The 17,397-nt window shown below is 40.6% G+C and overlaps 2 protein-coding genes across 2 annotated transcripts in view; both read right to left on the bottom strand.

The window, feature by feature from the left end:
* Positions 1-7,100: 7,100 nt before the first annotated feature.
* Positions 7,101-9,161, bottom strand: LOC138316796 (inner ear-specific collagen-like). Its single transcript, XM_069258452.1, has 2 exons — positions 9,092-9,161; positions 7,101-7,822 (listed from the first exon to the last, which is right to left on the bottom strand). The coding sequence occupies exons 1-2, from the start codon at positions 9,159-9,161 to the stop codon at positions 7,101-7,103; spliced, it is 792 nt and encodes a 263-aa protein (XP_069114553.1).
* LOC138316239 (putative ankyrin repeat protein RBE_0997) overlaps positions 7,724-17,397 on the bottom strand; it is a 31,359-nt gene continuing 21,685 nt past the window's right edge. Inside the window, exons 3-4 of the mRNA XM_069257848.1 lie at positions 17,115-17,268; positions 7,724-11,118 (exon numbers count right to left, since the gene is read on the bottom strand). Coding sequence (XP_069113949.1) covers positions 10,435-11,118; positions 17,115-17,268 — 838 coding nt within the window. The 3' untranslated portion in view covers positions 7,724-10,434. The remainder of the gene's footprint in view (positions 11,119-17,114; positions 17,269-17,397) is intronic.

Here is a 17,397-nt window from a genome sequence, read left to right as displayed (position 1 = left end):
ATTCAGGGGAATACTACATGAGAACAGGTCTTATCTAGGGTGTGTTTGCTGTTTAGCAGTCACATTCATCAACCTAGTTGTCCTGATGATCACCCCGATGCTGACCGCTGACTGCTGGCCGGAGTACACGTGTGGTACACGTGGGAGGTGTTTATCAGTCAGTTGAGCCTTGTCTGTATTTAAGCGGAAGTTATATTTAGTGTGTAGGTGGGTTGTTGTAGCAACGGTTTAACCTAAATATGGTGCTCTGTCCGGACTTTGACCAATCAGTGGTCACTTTGGGGTACTGGGTTGATGTGTCGTTATAAAAGGGGCTGCTTCTAAGGAAGCTTGGGTCTTGACTAGGGAGAATGGGTTAGGGACAGAACCACGCCGTGCACTGTCAACAGTGCAACACTTGCGGGGTCTCTGAACTACCATTTGGGTTTATACTTAGAGCTACATGACTAACAAGGGTTTGTGTCGTTCTAGGGGATTGTCAGGGGCTTAGGGCTTAGACATCCATAGGAAACCTAGTTCGCACAGTGTAGTAGGGGATCGTCAGGGGCTTAGGGCTTAGACATCCATAGGAAACCTATTTACGCAGTTAGTTATGTCTCTTAGAGTTGGGAACATTTGGTAGGTCGGTTGTCTCCCGTTAGGTGTTGTTGGACTGTGTTTGGGAACACATGGTCTTGTTGTTCTGTAGCTATATAATTAGGGTTTCACTACATATACGACGACTGTATGCTTATTTCTCTTACTGTAAGTTGTCTACATCAGGCACTATTGTAAATATATTCTTTATCAATTCTATATTACTTGTCTTTATATAATAAATAGTTATTTGTACCTGTATTTACCTAGTTGAGTTATTGGATTAGTATCTGTGCTTCCGCTACATCCTAGAGATCGAACCTGTTGTGATACAGGCCTGTAACCTGTGGAGGAAACGGGATCCGGAGAGGATTTGTGACGACTGTGGACTCTGTTGTATACTAAAAATACTATACGATCACGATTTGGGACTTATACATATAACGGGAGCTACAGTCGGATCGCCCCTCCGGGTCTCTTGTGGAAAACCCTCCCTATTACACTATTATTAAATGCCAACACATCATTAAATATTAATTCTCTACTAGATCTAACATATATATTGCATTTATATATAATTATAAAGATCAAAAATATATCGGCAATAACAAAGGGGAGAAAGAACAAACTAAATTCCTAGCTGAATGGAAAAAATGGTATAAATTAATACCTACAGAATATTGACTAAGCATTTAAAGGCAATGTGTAAAAGAAATGAATATTTTCCCCATTTGAATGTTTAAATAAAAACTCTTTCGTAAACCCCAGTTTCTGACATGGCAACATACATACATGTTATGTATATAATTAATAGTTTAATTACGAATAGAAGTAATAATATTTGCTACTACAATACAGTTATATATATGGTTTTATACGGTAAGTTGAAAAGATTTCAAGTGAAGTTAAAAAAACTAACATAATCAAACTTTTTTTTAACTTAAAGGCCCACTACCTTTGCAAAACAAAAATGAAAAAAATTATCATTGGCCTAAGAGGATGTTATAACACCAACCAAATGCAAGATTCTCTTCGTATACTATGTAAACAGTGAAGATTCATTTCGCTGTTTTGCCATCTGGCGCAGTTATAATCAACTGACGCGCAGTAATTAGGATGGCAGTGGGAAACATAAAAAGACCTGTGTTATGAAATTCGCATTTAATTTATTTTATTTATTTAAATTAATTTGTTAAGAAGATGACGGCAAGTGTAGTGGTAAGCTAATAACTTTTGTGACTGTATGAAATTATCAATTTCGTTTTACCTTCTCATTTTAAAAATTAAAAGCCGTTTCGAAAAGGTAGTGGCCCTTTAAGTTATAATTTCAACTTCAGTTGAAATCTTTTCCTCTTAAGCTAAAATCTTCTTAACTTAAATTAAAAAACGTGATCATTGCATGCAAAAAAACTTTTTTAACTTAAGTTGAAAGACGCTTTGTCGATGATAATACAAAAAGAATTTGTCTGAAGTTAAAATTCTCAATTTTGCATTATCACTTTTTCAACTTAAATTAAAAAGTTTTTCGACTTAGTTCAAAAGTTATTTCAACTGAAGTTAAAAACTTTTTTTTGCATTATCACTTTTCCGACTAAAGTTAAAAAGTTTTTTAAGACTTAACAAGAGCAGAGGGATCTTGGCGCCCACTAAAGAATGATCTACGTCTGACAACAGAAAGAGGGATCTTTCTCTGCTTTTCAAACTTTTACTACATATTACTACATATGAAATTTGAGAAAGATCTTTCTGAGATATATATAACACTAACAAACTTCAATTATCAAAATCCAAGATGGCTACCTGTTGGCCATCTTGTTGACAGATCGGTCCCAAAATGCAATATCCTAGGAGAACCTACATATAAAATTTGAGACAGATTGCCTCAGTACTTTCTGAGCAATAGCGGTAACAAACTTCAATTATCAAAATTCAAAATGGTGGCCTGTCGGCCATCTTGTTGACCAATCGGTCCCAAAATGTAATATGCATAACTAGGGACCTAAGGGAACCTGCACATGAAATTTGAGACATATCCCTTCAGTACTTTCTGAGAAATAGCGGTAACAAACTTCAACTATCAAAATCCAAGATGGCAGCCTGGCGGCCATCTTGTTGACCAATCGGTCCCAAAATGCAATATGCACAACTAGGGCCCTAGGGAAACCTACATGTGAAATTTGAGAGAGATCCCTTCAGTACTTTCTGAGAAATAGCGGTAACAAACTTTATCATAATGAGGAAAAACGGTATAAAGCTAGTATATTAATAATCCGAAATAAAAGGCCAAAATAAATTCAAAGTAAAATCAAAATCATTGCTATGGAATATATATTCAGCCACTATAGGGCCTTCTTCAGTCCGAAATAACACTAACCTTTACTTTATCAAAATCCAAGATGGCCGCCTGGCGGCCTGGCGGCCATCATGTTGACCGTTCCATCCCAAAATGCAATATGCACAACTAGGGCCCTAGAGAAACCTACATGTGATATTTGAGAGATATCCCTTCAGTACTTTCTGAGAAATAGCGGTAACAAACTTTAACTATCAAAATCCAAGATGGCAGCCTGGCGGCCATCTTGTTGACCGATCGGTCCCAAAATGAAATATGCACAACTACGGCCCTAGAGGAACCTACATGTGAAATCAGAAGATATGAGAGAGAGAGAGATAAGAAAGTACTTAATCTAATGGCAATCTGAGCAACAACGAAGACATCTTTGGCATTACATAAATTTATTACAAGGCATCAAAGAGTTTTTTAAAGACTGGGTCATTCTTACAACTCACACCAACCACATACTACCGGATTTGGGCATTCTTACAAAGTGGGAAGTCTGAATAATATAGCTCTTAATATGTTAATTAGCCAGAGTAAAGAGCATTCATCAATATTCTAATATAAAAAGACTATAGGCAAATAAAGCCTTAAGCACCAAATTCTATTGAATTCACAAAGCTAAACAAGAGGCCCAGATGGCTCACCTGCTTTGTAATGCCAAGTAATGTTCTGAATACAGTATCTGTTGGGCCCTACTCTTTCTGCTCCAGGGGGTCAGAGCCGAAATTTATACAAACTCTGTTCCCCTACCTCCAACGATGTTTCCGGTTTTTGGTTAAAATCCATGTAGAACTCTGTGACTAGTATAGTAGCAATTTAAAGAATTTACCTCTATTTTCCCTATTTGGCCCTGCTCCCCTGGGGGGGGGGGGGAGGGGTTGGAACAAAAATTTATACAAAGTCTGTTTCCCTTCCCCCACAGATGTTTCTTGCCAAATTTGGTTAGAATCCGTGCAGATTCTATGACTAGAAGCAATTAAAATGATTTACCTCTATTTTCCCTATTGCCCCCCCCCCTCTGTCCCAGGGAGGTCAGAGCCAAAATTCATACAAACTCTGTTCCTCTTCTTTCAAGGATGTTTCTGGCCAAATTTGGTTAGAATCCATGTAGAACTCTATGACAAGTAGTGCTTTAAAGAATTTACCTCTATTTCTACTATCGAGCCCGCCCCTCCTGCCACCAGGGGGTCAGAGCCAAAATTTATACAAACTCTGTTCCCCTTCCCCCAACGATGTTTCTGGCCAAATTTTGTTACAATCCATGCAGAACTCTATGACTAGTAGAGATTTAAAGGATTTACCTCTATTTCCCCTGTTGGGCCTCACCCCTCCTGCCCCCTGGGAGTCAGAGCCAATATTTATACAATCTCTGTTCCCCTTCCCCCAACCATGTTTCTGGCCAAATTTGGTTAGAATCCATGCAGAACTCTATGACTAGTAGCGTTTATAAAGGATTTACCTCTATTTCCCCTATTGGGCCTCACCCCTCCTGCCCCCGGGGAGTCAGAGCCAAAATTTATACAAAATCTGTTCCCCACCCCCAAGGATGTTTCTGGCCAAATTTGGTTTGAATACATGTGGAACTCTATGACTAGTAGCGTTTTAAAGGAAATGTTGACGGATGAAGGATGACGGACACTGCTCCATAACATAAGCTCACTGACCCTGCAGGCCAGGTGAGTTAACAAGAGATCCCAGAGGGATCTTGGCGCCCACCAAAGAATGATCTACGTCTGACAATAGAAAGAGGGATCTTTTCTCTGCTTTCAAACTTTTACTACATATTACTACATATCAAATTTGAGAAAGATCTTTTCAGTGCTTTCTGAGATATATAACACTAACAAACTTCAATTGTCAAAAACCTGTTGGCCATCTTGTTGACCGATCGGTCCCAAAATGCAATATGCAGGTCCTAGGAGAACCTACATATAATTGGAGACAGATCACTTTAGTACTTTCTGAGAAATAGCGTTAACAAACGTTAAATATCAAAATCCAAGATGGCGGCCTGGCGGCCATCTTGTTGACTGATCTGTCCTAAAATGCAATTTGCACAACTAGGGCCCAAGGGGAACCTACATATGAAATTTGAGAAAGATCCCTTTACCCCTTTCCGAGAAATAGCGGTAACAAGAAATGTTAACGGACAGAAGGACGGCCGGACGGAAGGACGGAAGGACGGATGGACCACGGACCACGGACATCTGATGATGGTGGGCTAAAAATATATTCTTTGATAAAAAATGTCATTATATTGAATTCTAATAGAGTGGATTTTTTTAGATTATAATCGCAGGGATCTGGCACAAATTTTTAACCAACAGTATTTATATACAGTACCCAGGTATTATTACTAGGTAGAGTGGACTTTTTAAACTTGCTTCTAGGAGTATTTTCAGTAAGTATAAAGTATTTGTTTATAAATCAACATTTATAGCCCCATGCTTTATATTACAATACATGTATTGATTAATTAATCAGATTAAAAGAACATTTATCACTAAGCAACCAATAAATAAATATCACTTAATTGTCACTAATGAAATAGCACAATAAAATATAATATATTACAATTACACATTTGAATGTACAAAATATACACGTACATAACATTTAAGTTGAACACCAGCTTATATCAAATAAACAATAGAAAATTCCTCTGATAGCAATACATACAAAATTACTTTAAATTATAACTTGATTAAAAGAACTAATCAATAAACTAGCTGAGAAGCTTATCAATCTGTGCAGTCAAAACTTAAATAATAAACACAGTATTTACAAACTGAAAAAGTACAATTCGTCATAAATGCATATAATAAGAAAACCATTAAATGGCAAGAATGGGTAAAGTTGTACAAAGAAAATATATTATGATTTTCAACAACTTTCTACCAATCATGTGGGATGACAATGGTTTGTAGTAACCTATTCTACAATCCCTCTTATTACTCATAAACAATCTAGCATTATGGGGATCAATAACCCAGGGCTGTCAACTTTACTCACATTTCTGGCGAGGCACCCGTCTGTCTCCCTTAATTACATATATCACATGTTCAACATGAGACAAAATATTTCACAATATTGCCGCTTTGTTTCAGCTTTAATTAGACATATACCTGGTACATGTGAGAACTAGATGAAAAGTAAGTATGAAAATCTTTATCTTTCAACAGAAAAGATAATAAATACAACAATGAACAGGTATAAGTCTGTTTGCAGTACTGTAAATCTCAGATAAATAGAAGATCTAACGGACAGAATTCTAGATAGCTTCTTTAGTTACTCTTTGCAAGAAGATGGCAATGAACGCCTACATGGCTATTATAAGTACACAAAAACATATTTATTAGGCTTAAAATAAAATATTGTTTGTTTCCCTTTTCCTACCTACCCATCCAAAACACCCTCTACTCAAAATATTTTATTAGTATTTTCCATACCAAAAATGTTTCATCATTTCTGTTTTTTAAATTTTTTGTTTACCTTCAAAATTCATTGAATTGTCTGTCATTTTGTATTCATAAAATAATTTTCTCTTTTGTTTTGGTTCTTATAATACATTTTATACTTTTGTAACTTAAATAACTTTGGGTATTTGCTGTCTAACCAAAATAACTATTTTTTTACCTTCCTACCCAGCACTGTCTAGTATGGGTCGGTAAAGGGGAAACAATCAATTTATCTGAGCTGGCCTTATAAGAAGCAAAATACCTTCACACAAGTCTGCTTCTATGATCTGTCCCCTAGGAGGACATCCCACCTTCCTTTGATCTGTCCACTAGGAGGACATCCAGACCTTCCTTTGATCTGTCCCCTAGGAGGACATCCAGACCTTCCTTTGATCTGTCCCCTAGGAGGACATCCAGACCTTCCTTTGATCTGTCCCCTAGGAGGACATCCAGACCTTCTTTTAATCTGTCCCCTAGGAGGACATCCAGACCTTCTTTTGAATCTGTCCCATAGGAGGACATCCAGACCTTCCTTTGATCTGTCCCCTAGGAGGACATCCAGACCTTCTTTGATCTGTCCCCTAGGAGGACATCCAGACCTTCCTTTGATCTGTCCCCTAGGAGGACATCCAGACCTTCCTTTGATCTGTCCCCTAGGAGGACATCCAGACCTTCCTTTGATCTGTCCCCTAGGAGGACATCCAGACCTTCCTTTGATCTGTCCCCTAGGAGGACATCCAGACCTTCCTTTGATCTCTGTCCCCTAGGAGGACATCCAGACCTTCCTTTGATCTGTCCCCTAGGAGGACATCCAGACCTTCCTTTGATCTGTCCCCTAGGAGGACATCCAGACCTTCCTTTGATCTGTCCCCTAGGAGGACATCCAGACCTTCCTTTGATCTGTCCCCTAGGAGGACATCCAGACCTTCCTTTGATCTGTCCCCTAGGAGGACATCCAGACCTTCCTTTGATCTGTCCCCTAGGAGGACATCCAGACCTTCCTTTGATCTGTCCCCTAGGAGGACATCCAGACCTTCCTTTGATCTGTCCCCTAGGAGGACATCCAGACCTTCCTTTGATCTGTCCCCTAGGAGGACATCCAGACCTTCCTTTGATCTGTCCCCTAGGAGGACATCCAGACCTTCCTTTGATCTGTCCCCTAGGAGGACATCCAGACCTTCCTTTGATCTGTCCCCTGGGAGGACATCCAGACCTTCCTTTGATCTGTCCCCTAGGAGGACATCCAGACCTTCCTTTGATCTGTCCCCTAGGAGGACATCCAGACCTTCCTTTGATCTGTCCCCTAGGAGGACATCCAGACCTTCCTTTGATCTGTCTTCTAGGAGGACATCCAGACCTTCCTTTGATCTGTCCCCTGGGAGGACATCCAGACCTTCCTTTGATCTGTCCCCTAGGAGGACATCCAGACCTTCCTTTGATCTGTCCCCTGGGAGGACATCCAGACCTCCCTTTTATCTGTCCCCTAGGAGGACATCTTCCCCCTCTGTATCTTAAGAGATTTGCAACCCTAGAAATTCCACACAGTAAAACTATCACAAACTCTAAACACTCTTCTAGAATCCTGTCTAATACTTGAAATCTTTTGTGATTTCATTTTCAAAAAAGTTCACAGTGATTTAACTTTTGCAAATCAAAAAATGAATACGTAAGTCAGATAAGGTATTAATTCATGGAAATAAACTTGGTAAATTTATTTTGATAGCTGAACAAATTTTTGAATGTTAATCGTGCACTAATTTGGTAGACCTATTTACATACTTACATAGCTACAGAGACTGGACAAAAGTATTCAGACAAAATGACTGCTGTAACGTCATGCACACATCACGCTAGGAAAATAAAACTCTTTATAAAAATTATATGTGTTGTGATAATGACCTAATGTTCGGTGATCTGACCCTACGACTTTCATACTTCCTTCAGATGGCCGAGAATTGATTGGTATAAACCTTGAATGTATTCTACATCAATGCCTTGCCAGATGGTTTGTATTGTGTCAAAAAGTTCTGTTTGATTAGTGATGTTGTTGACCACTGTTTTTAGTCGTATTTTTAGTTTTAACCACACATTTTCGATGATATTTAAATAAGGACTTTGTGAGGGCCATTCTAGAACAGGAATACCATTGTTTGTAAAATATTCAGACACAATACAAGCCTTGTGAACTGGAGCATTGTTCTGGTTTGGTTTGCAAAGTGTCTCGCTAAAACTGGCCACAAATTTTCTTCCAAAATTTCAATACATTTTAGTGAATTGATGGTTCCATTTACACTGCAAAAAGTACAAACACTATGATGGGTAATACACCCCCAAATAATCATGGAAAGTTTCTGGTGTGACTGAGGACAGACTAAGACTGGCTGGTATGCCTTGTCTTTTGTTCACCTCCATATAAGAATTCTGTTGTCATGGTCGATCACGATTTGACTTTCATCAGATTTCTTTTATCGAAGCAAAATGTCAAAAGTTTCCTCAATTTCACTTCACCCACAACCATGGTTTTCTTCACTACCCTTCTACGGTATCCATGATTTTTTAAATTCCGGTCAATTGTTTTACTACTAACCTGTACATCATTTACAGTGCTTCTGTAGTCATTTCCGCAAACAACTTTCAAGAGCCTTCTCTGGTCGCCATCTGTCAAATATGGAGTACTTCCACAACGATGTGTATTTTCAATGTTTCTTCCTCTCACATGTCACTTCTTTAACATGACGACCCACATTATTCCCAGAAATTCCTGTGATTCTGTCAGCAGACAACATAATTTATTTTTACCACCATAACATTTCATATGATGTCATCTTTCCGATGACGTATGCAATGACGCAAATCAAGCTTCCAAACTGGATTTATTCATATCTTTATGTGCCACACAAAATTTAGTGGTATAAATCATGATGCGTTTGTCCGAATACTTCTGTCCTGTCTCTATACATATATCACAATATCTATTGTACTGCAAAACATACATGTAAAATATGTACATGTCAATATACCAAGTACATATGATGTATGTGAAATATCACAGATCAACTCCAAACTGGATCATCTGTCATAAGAACCTGGTTACATATTGGCATAATAAGGAGAATAAAGTATATTACAACACTAAGTGCCTTCTAATCAACTTGACAAACAACATTGTGTAAAATGACTAGAAGTAATGTGTTACCACAACAGATACAAAACTGTCAATACATATATCGCTTTAGATCCTTGAGAGATCCTGATGGCCGATACACAAAATCAGGATTAATTTCTCACCTTTCATGTGACAACATGAGATTATTACTGTTTTATGTTTCTCATACCCTTTACCATGATAATTATGCTTCTATTCAGGAAATACGATTGTCTATTGACAATTTGGTGAGACTGTCTAGACAAATGATTATGAAGCCTCTAACATATAAATTTTGCTACACATATATAAAAAAGCTTGTTAAGATATTTTTACACTTTTTTAAAACATTTTTTTTGGATCATTAATATTTCACACACGCATATGATAAGCATATAGAATATTCTTTGTCACAAAAATATTCTCTTTATAGTTATTATTTAAAAACTTTCAGTTTGGCCTCTGAACATATTGTTGATTTGGTAACCACAGCTGTCTCCAATAGAGGTTGCTATATGTTATATTAAAAGTAAAATACCCTGGATATTCATGGTTCCTATATACAGCATTCACATGTAGTCAATGCCTTTATAACGAAAACCCAAATTGGGAGAATCACTATTGGTAAGGTAGAGTGAGCTATAACAAGTGAATATAAAAAGTTTTAACAGGTTGCAAAAACATTTTTAGATTTTCAGTCGTTTACAATCCAAGTATGTATAATGTCGAAAGAAAACTAAGAAATTTGTAAAAAGATGAGCTTTGTAAAAACTGCAAAACCCTGATGATATACAATTGTATATATGCATGTATAAATCATTTAGTACCCATAAATTCCATTCCTCTTGAGTATATCAGGTATGTTCAATGTAGAACAATAAACACTAAATTTAAACACTATTATACAAAACTTTTCAACACACATGGAGCATCAAATACTCCTTCAGTAAAGGAGGAAGAGGTAGCTGTTGAACAGAAGCACCAATACTACGCCCTAAACATAATTCTTTAAGACGTTTCCGTAGCTCTAAACGACATAATGCCTTCAAGTTAGGAACTCCCTGAGGAACAAGTGCTCGGAGATCAATGATGTCTTGCCAGAGTATTTTAAGATTTGATTTTCTTCTAACATCTGTGGAAGTCAAAGGGAGACAATCATATAACAATGTAAAAAGTAGGTCATTATCTCGACTGTTTAGCAAACGGCCCCACAGCTCTTTATTTTCAGAATGAGGCTGTTCAGTGATACATCCATGCTGCACCAGAACTTGACATATATTGAAGTAATGCTGTTCTGCAGCTAGCTCCAGAGGGTCCTGGAAAGTCACCTTACACAGAAGGTTTCCTATGGAGTATAAAAACTTGACATGCTTTGCATTCATCAGAGCACCATGGTGTAGGAGGAATTCAACAAGCTGTATATTTCCATGTATAATGGCCATATGTAAAACAGTATCACCTGATCGACTGGTAGCGTTTATATCACACCCATAATTAATCAGTTGTTGATGAATTTCCATTTTGTTTGTGAAGAATCCTGGAGTTGTACGATCTTTCATCTCAAGGGCATTTGGATCAGCTCCCAACTTCAGTAAAATCTACAACAAGGCCAGCAAACTGAAATGAGTGGCAAGTCTATCGTATATACATATGTACGTTCTCAAAGTTATGGATACAGTAACTAACAACATTTAAAACCATATTTTCAATTCTATTGCTCTGATGATAATCATGATTCTGGTCCTGGATTCATTTTATATCATGACAAAAACTGATGTTGGTCAGAGAGGGCCATCCTCACCAATTCACTTGAGCAGTAGTAAAGACAGCATTTTCAAAAAGAGGAAAGAGATCCCAGAGGGATTTTGGTGCCCAACAAAAAAATGATACATGTCTGACAATGGAAAGATGGATCTTTTCTCTGCTTTTCAAACTTTGACTACATCCTCAATATTTAAGCGACAGATCATCTCAGTACTTTCTGAGAAATAGCCGAAACAAACTTCATTTATCAAAATCCAAGATGGCGACCTGTCGGACAATGTGTTCACCAAATGGTCCCAAAATGCAATTTGCACAACTAGGGCTCTAGGGGAACCTGCACATGAAATATGAGACAGATCCCTTCAGTACTTTCTGAGAAATAGCAGTAACAAACTTCAACTATCAAAATTCAAGATGGCGGCCTGTTGGCCATCTTGTTCACAGATCTGTCCCAAAATGTTATATGCACAACTAGGGCTCTTTGGGAACCAACATATGAAAGATCCCTTCAGTACCTTCTGAGAAATAGCAGTAACAAACTTTTACTACCAAAATCCAAGATGGCGGCCGGTCGGCCATCTTGTTAACCAATCAGTCCAAAAACGCAATATGCACAGCTAGGGCCCTAGGGGAACCTACTTAATAAATTTGAGACAGACCCTTCAGTACTTTCTGAGAAAAAGTGGACACAAACTTTCACAATAAAAATCCAAGGCAACCGATCAGCCCCAAATACAATATGCCCAACTAGGGACCCAGGGGAACCTACACACAAATTTGAAAAAGATCCCTCCAGCGCTTTCTGAGAAATAGCAGTAACAATAATTGTTAATGGACGTACAAACGGACGAAAGGCAGGATGGAAAGACATACAATGGACCTCAGACGAAAGGCGATTTGAATAGTCCACCATCTGATGATGATGGGCTAAAAATAAGAAACAAGAGGCCCAGAGGGCCTGTATCGCTCACCTGGTTTGTAATGTCAAAGTCATGTTCTGAATACAGGTTCATTGTTTCTTTTCTGAAGGAATTTGAATATTTACCTCTTATTTCCCTATTGGGCCCCGCCCCTCCTGCCCCAAGGGTCAGAGCCAAAATTTATACAAGTTCTGTTCCCCTTCCCCCAAGGATGTTTGTGGCCAAATTTGGTTACAATCCATGCAGAACTCTAGGACAAGTAGCGATTTATAGGATTTACCTCTATTTCCCCTATTGGGCCCTGCCCCTCCTGCCCCCGGGGGGGTCAGAGCCAAAATTTATACAAGTTCTTTCCCCCTTCCCCCAAGGATGTTTGTGGCCAAATTTGGTTACAATCCATGCAGAACTCTGGGACAAGTAGCGATTTATAGGATTTACCTCTATTTCCCCTATTGGGCCCCGCCCCTCCTGCCCCCGGGGGGTCAGAGCCAAAATTTATACAAGTTCTGTTCCCCTTCCCCCAAGGCTGTTTGTGGCCAAATTTGGTTACAATCCATGCAGAACTCTAGACGAAAGGCAGGATGGAAAGACATACAATGGACCTCAGACGAAAGGCGATTTGAATAGTCCACCATCTGATGATGATGGGCTAAAAATAAGAAACAAGAGGCCCAGAGGGCCTGTATCGCTCACCTGGTTTGTAATGTCAAGTCATGTTCTGAATACAGGTTCATTGTTTCTTTTCTGAAGGAATTTGAATATTTACCTCTTATTTCCCTATTGGGCCCCGCCCCTCCTGCCCCAAGGGTCAGAGCCAAAATTTATACAAGTTCTGTTCCCCTTCCCCCAAGGATGTTTGTGGCCAAATTTGGTTACAATCCATGCAGAACTCTAGGACAAGTAGCGATTTATAGGATTTACCTCTATTTCCCCTATTGGGCCCTGCCCCTCCTGCCCCCGGGGGGTCAGAGCCAAAATTTATACAAGTTCTTTCCCCCTTCCCCCAAGGATGTTTGTGGCCAAATTTGGTTACAATCCATGCAGAACTCTGGGACAAGTAGCGATTTATAGGATTTACCTCTATTTCCCCTATTGGGCCCCGCCCCTCCTGCCCCCGGGGGGGTCAGAGCCAAAATTTATACAAGTTCTGTTCCCCTTCCCCCAAGGCTGTTTGTGGCCAAATTTGGTTACAATCCATGCAGAACTCTAGGACAAGTAGCGATTTATAGGATTTACCTCTATTTCCCCTATTGGGCCCCGCCCCTCCTGCCCCAAGGGTCAGAGCCAAAATTTATACAAGTTCTGTTCCCCTTCCCCCAAGGATGTTTGTGGCCAAATTTGGTTACAATCCATGCAGAACTCTAGGACAAGTAGCGATTTATAGGATTTACCTCTATTTCCCCTATTGGGCCCCCGCCCCTCCTGCCCCCGGGGGGGTCAGAGCCAAAATTTATACAAGTTCTGTTCCCCTTCCCCCAAGGATGTTTGTGGCCAAATTTGGTTACAATCCATGCAGAACTCTAGGACAAGTAGCGATTTATAGGATTTACCTCTATTTCCCCTATTGGGCCCCGCCCCTCCTGCCCCAAGGGTCAGAGCCAAAATTTATACAAGTTCTGTTCCCCTTCCCCCAAGGATGTTTGTGGCCAAATTTGGTTACAATCCATGCAGAACTCTAGGACAAGTAGCGATTTATAGGATTTACCTCTATTTCCCCTATTGGGCCCTGCCCCTCCTGCCCCCGGGGGGTCAGAGCCAAAATTTATACAAGTTCTTTCCCCCTTCCCCCAAGGATGTTTGTGGCCAAATTTGGTTACAATCCATGCAGAACTCTGGGACAAGTAGCGATTTATAGGATTTACCTCTATTTCCCCTATTGGGCCCCGCCCCTCCTGCCCCCGGGGGGGTCAGAGCCAAAATTTATACAAGTTCTGTTCCCCTTCCCCCAAGGCTGTTTGTGGCCAAATTTGGTTACAATCCATGCAGAACTCTAGGACAAGTAGCGATTTATAGGATTTACCTCTATTTCCCCTATTGGGCCCCGCCCCTCCTGCCCCAAGGGTCAGAGCCAAAATTTATACAAGTTCTGTTCCCCTTCCCCCAAGGATGTTTGTGGCCAAATTTGGTTACAATCCATGCAGAACTCTAGGACAAGTAGCGATTTATAGGATTTACCTCTATTTCCCCTATTGGGCCCTGCCCCTCCTGCCCCCTGGGGGTCAGAGCCAAAATTTATACAAGTTCTTTCCCCCTTCCCCCAAGGATGTTTGTGGCCAAATTTGGTTACAATCCATGCAGAACTCTGGGACAAGTAGCGATTTATAGGATTTACCTCTATTTCCCCTATTGGGCCCCGCCCCTCCTGCCCCCGGGGGGGTCAGAGCCAAAATTTATACAAGTTCTGTTCCCCTTCCCCCAAGGCTGTTTGTGGCCAAATTTGGTTACAATCCATGCAGAACTCTAGGACAAGTAGCGATTTATAGGATTTACCTCTATTTCCCCTATTGGGCCCCGCCCCTCCTGCCCCAAGGGTCAGAGCCAAAATTTATACAAGTTCTGTTCCCCTTCCCCCAAGGATGTTTGTGGCCAAATTTGGTTACAATCCATGCAGAACTCTAGGACAAGTAGCGATTTATAGGATTTACCTCTATTTCCCCTATTGGGCCCCGCCCCTCCTGCCCCCGGGGGGGTCAGAGCCAAAATTTATACAAGTTCTGTTCCCCTTCCCCCAAGGCTGTTTGTGGCCAAATTTGGTTACAATCCATGCAGAACTCTAGGACAAGTAGCGATTTATAGGATTTACCTCTATTTCCCCTATTGGGCCCCGCCCCTCCTGCCCCAAGGGTCAGAGCCAAAATTTATACAAGTTCTGTTCCCCTTCCCCCAAGGATGTTTGTGGCCAAATTTGGTTACAATCCATGCAGAACTCTAGGACAAGTAGCGATTTATAGGATTTACCTCTATTTCCCCTATTGGGCCCCGCCCCTCCTGCCCCCGGGGGGGTCAGAGCCAAAATTTATACAAGTTCTGTTCCCCTTCCCCCAAGGCTGTTTGTGGCCAAATTTGGTTACAATCCATGCAGAACTCTAGGACAAGTAGCGATTTATAGGATTTACCTCTATTTCCCCTATTGGGCCCCGCCCCTCCTGCCCCAAGGGTCAGAGCCAAAATTTATACAAGTTCTGTTCCCCTTCCCCCAAGGATGTTTGTGGCCAAATTGGTTACAATCCATGCAGAACTCTAGGACAAGTAGCGATTTATAGGATTTACCTCTATTTCCCCTATTGGGCCCTGCCCCTCCTGCCCCCGGGGGGTCAGAGCCAAAATTTATACAAGTTCTTTTCCCCCTTCCCCCAAGGATGTTTGTGGCCAAATTTGGTTACAATCCATGCAGAACTCTGGACAAGTAGCGATTTATAGGATTTACCTCTATTTCCCCTATTGGGCCCCGCCCCTCCTGCCCCCCGGGGGGTCAGAGCCAAAATTTATACAAGTTCTGTTCCCCTTCCCCCAAGGCTGTTTGTGGCCAAATTTGGTTACAATCCATGCAGAACTCTAGGACAAGTAGCGATTTATAGGATTTACCTCTATTTCCCCTATTGGGCCCCGCCCCTCCTGCCCCAAGGGTCAGAGCCAAAATTTATACAAGTTCTGTTCCCCTTCCCCCAAGGATGTTTGTGGCCAAATTTGGTTACAATCCATGCAGAACTCTAGGACAAGTAGCGATTTATAGGATTTACCTCTATTTCCCCTATTGGGCCCCGCCCCTCCTGCCCCCGGGGGGGTCAGAGCCAAAATTTATACAAGTTCTGTTCCCCTTCCCCCAAGGATGTTTGTGGCCAAATTTGGTTACAATCCATGCAGAACTCTAGGACAAGTAGCGATTTATAGGATTTACCTCTATTTCCCCTATTGGGCCCCGCCCCTCCTGCCCCAAGGGTCAGAGCCAAAATTTATACAAGTTCTGTTCCCCTTCCCCCAAGGATGTTTGTGGCCAAATTTGGTTACAATCCATGCAGAACTCTAGGACAAGTAGCGATTTATAGGATTTACCTCTATTTCCCCTATTGGGCCCCGCCCCTCCTGCCCCCGGGGGGTCAGAGCCAAAATTTATACAAGTTCTTTCCCCCTTCCCCCAAGGATGTTTGTGGCCAAATTTGGTTACAATCCATGCAGAACTCTAGGACAAGTAGCGTTTTATAGGATTTACCTCTATTTCCCCTATTGGGCCCCGCCCCTCCTGCCCCCAGGGGGTCAGAGCCAAAATTTATACAAGTTCTTTCCCCCTTCCCCCAAGGATGTTTGTGGCCAAATTTGGTTACAATCCATGCAGAACTCTGGGACAAGTAGCGATTTATAGGATTTACCTCTATTTGCCCTATTGGGCCCCGCCCCTCCTGCCCCCGGGGGGTCAGAGCCAAAATTTATACAAGTTCTGTTCCCCTTCCCCCAAGGATGTTTGTGGCCAAATTTGGTTACAATCCATGCAGAACTCTATGACTAGTAGCGATTTAAATGAAATGTTGACGGACGGACAACGGACGGACGCCGGACGCCGGACGGACGCCGGACGCCGGACGCCGCGCCATGACATAAGCTCACCGGCCCTTCAGGCCAGGTGAGCTAAAAAAAACAACAATTTTTATTGAAACTTTAATTATCAGGTAGATTATTTTTTTTAAACTTGAGAAAAACCTTTAGGGTCGTAAAAACACTACAATACCATTATCTTGATATTCAGTTACTCAGAATACCCTTTATATATACACAAAATTTCATTACAATCAAATAATTTTTAAATCAAATCTTTTATCTCTTTAGGAGTCATGGCAGCCATCTTTGATCCCTTTTAAAACTACCAGGATGATCATGACATTCAATATCCCTAACAAATGAAGATGTACTTATACCTTTACAATTTCCAGGTTTTCTTTAGAACAGGCATCATGTAATAGGGAGTATCCAGATTCTGGGATAAAACTGTTGATGTTACAACCAGACTCTAGAAGGAAGGTCACCATAGCAACATGGTTGTTAGAGACGGCATAACTAATGGCTGATTTCCTGTTTATAAATACAAAGTAATTTACATGATAAATTACTCATAAAACTGCAATACCAAACATGTATACAAACAGAAATTATCCCACAATGCTTATTATATTTAATTAATTAACCATAACGGAAACAAAT

This window comes from Argopecten irradians, chromosome 2 (genome assembly GCF_041381155.1).
Source record: "Argopecten irradians isolate NY chromosome 2, Ai_NY, whole genome shotgun sequence".
Taxonomy (NCBI): Eukaryota; Metazoa; Mollusca; class Bivalvia; order Pectinida; family Pectinidae; genus Argopecten; species Argopecten irradians.
This window is presented reverse-complemented; position numbering and strand designations above follow the sequence as displayed.

Bases quoted from the DNA above. Each gene is read 5' to 3' on its own strand.
- LOC138316796 (XM_069258452.1), bottom strand. From the start codon at position 9,161: ATGTTGTCTGCTGACAGAATCACAGGAATTTCTGGGAATAATGTGGGT. The intron at 7,823-9,091 runs GTGAGAGGAAGA...ATGTCCTCCCAG, and splicing joins TCATGTTAAAGAAGTGACAT to GGGACAGATCAAAGGAAGGT.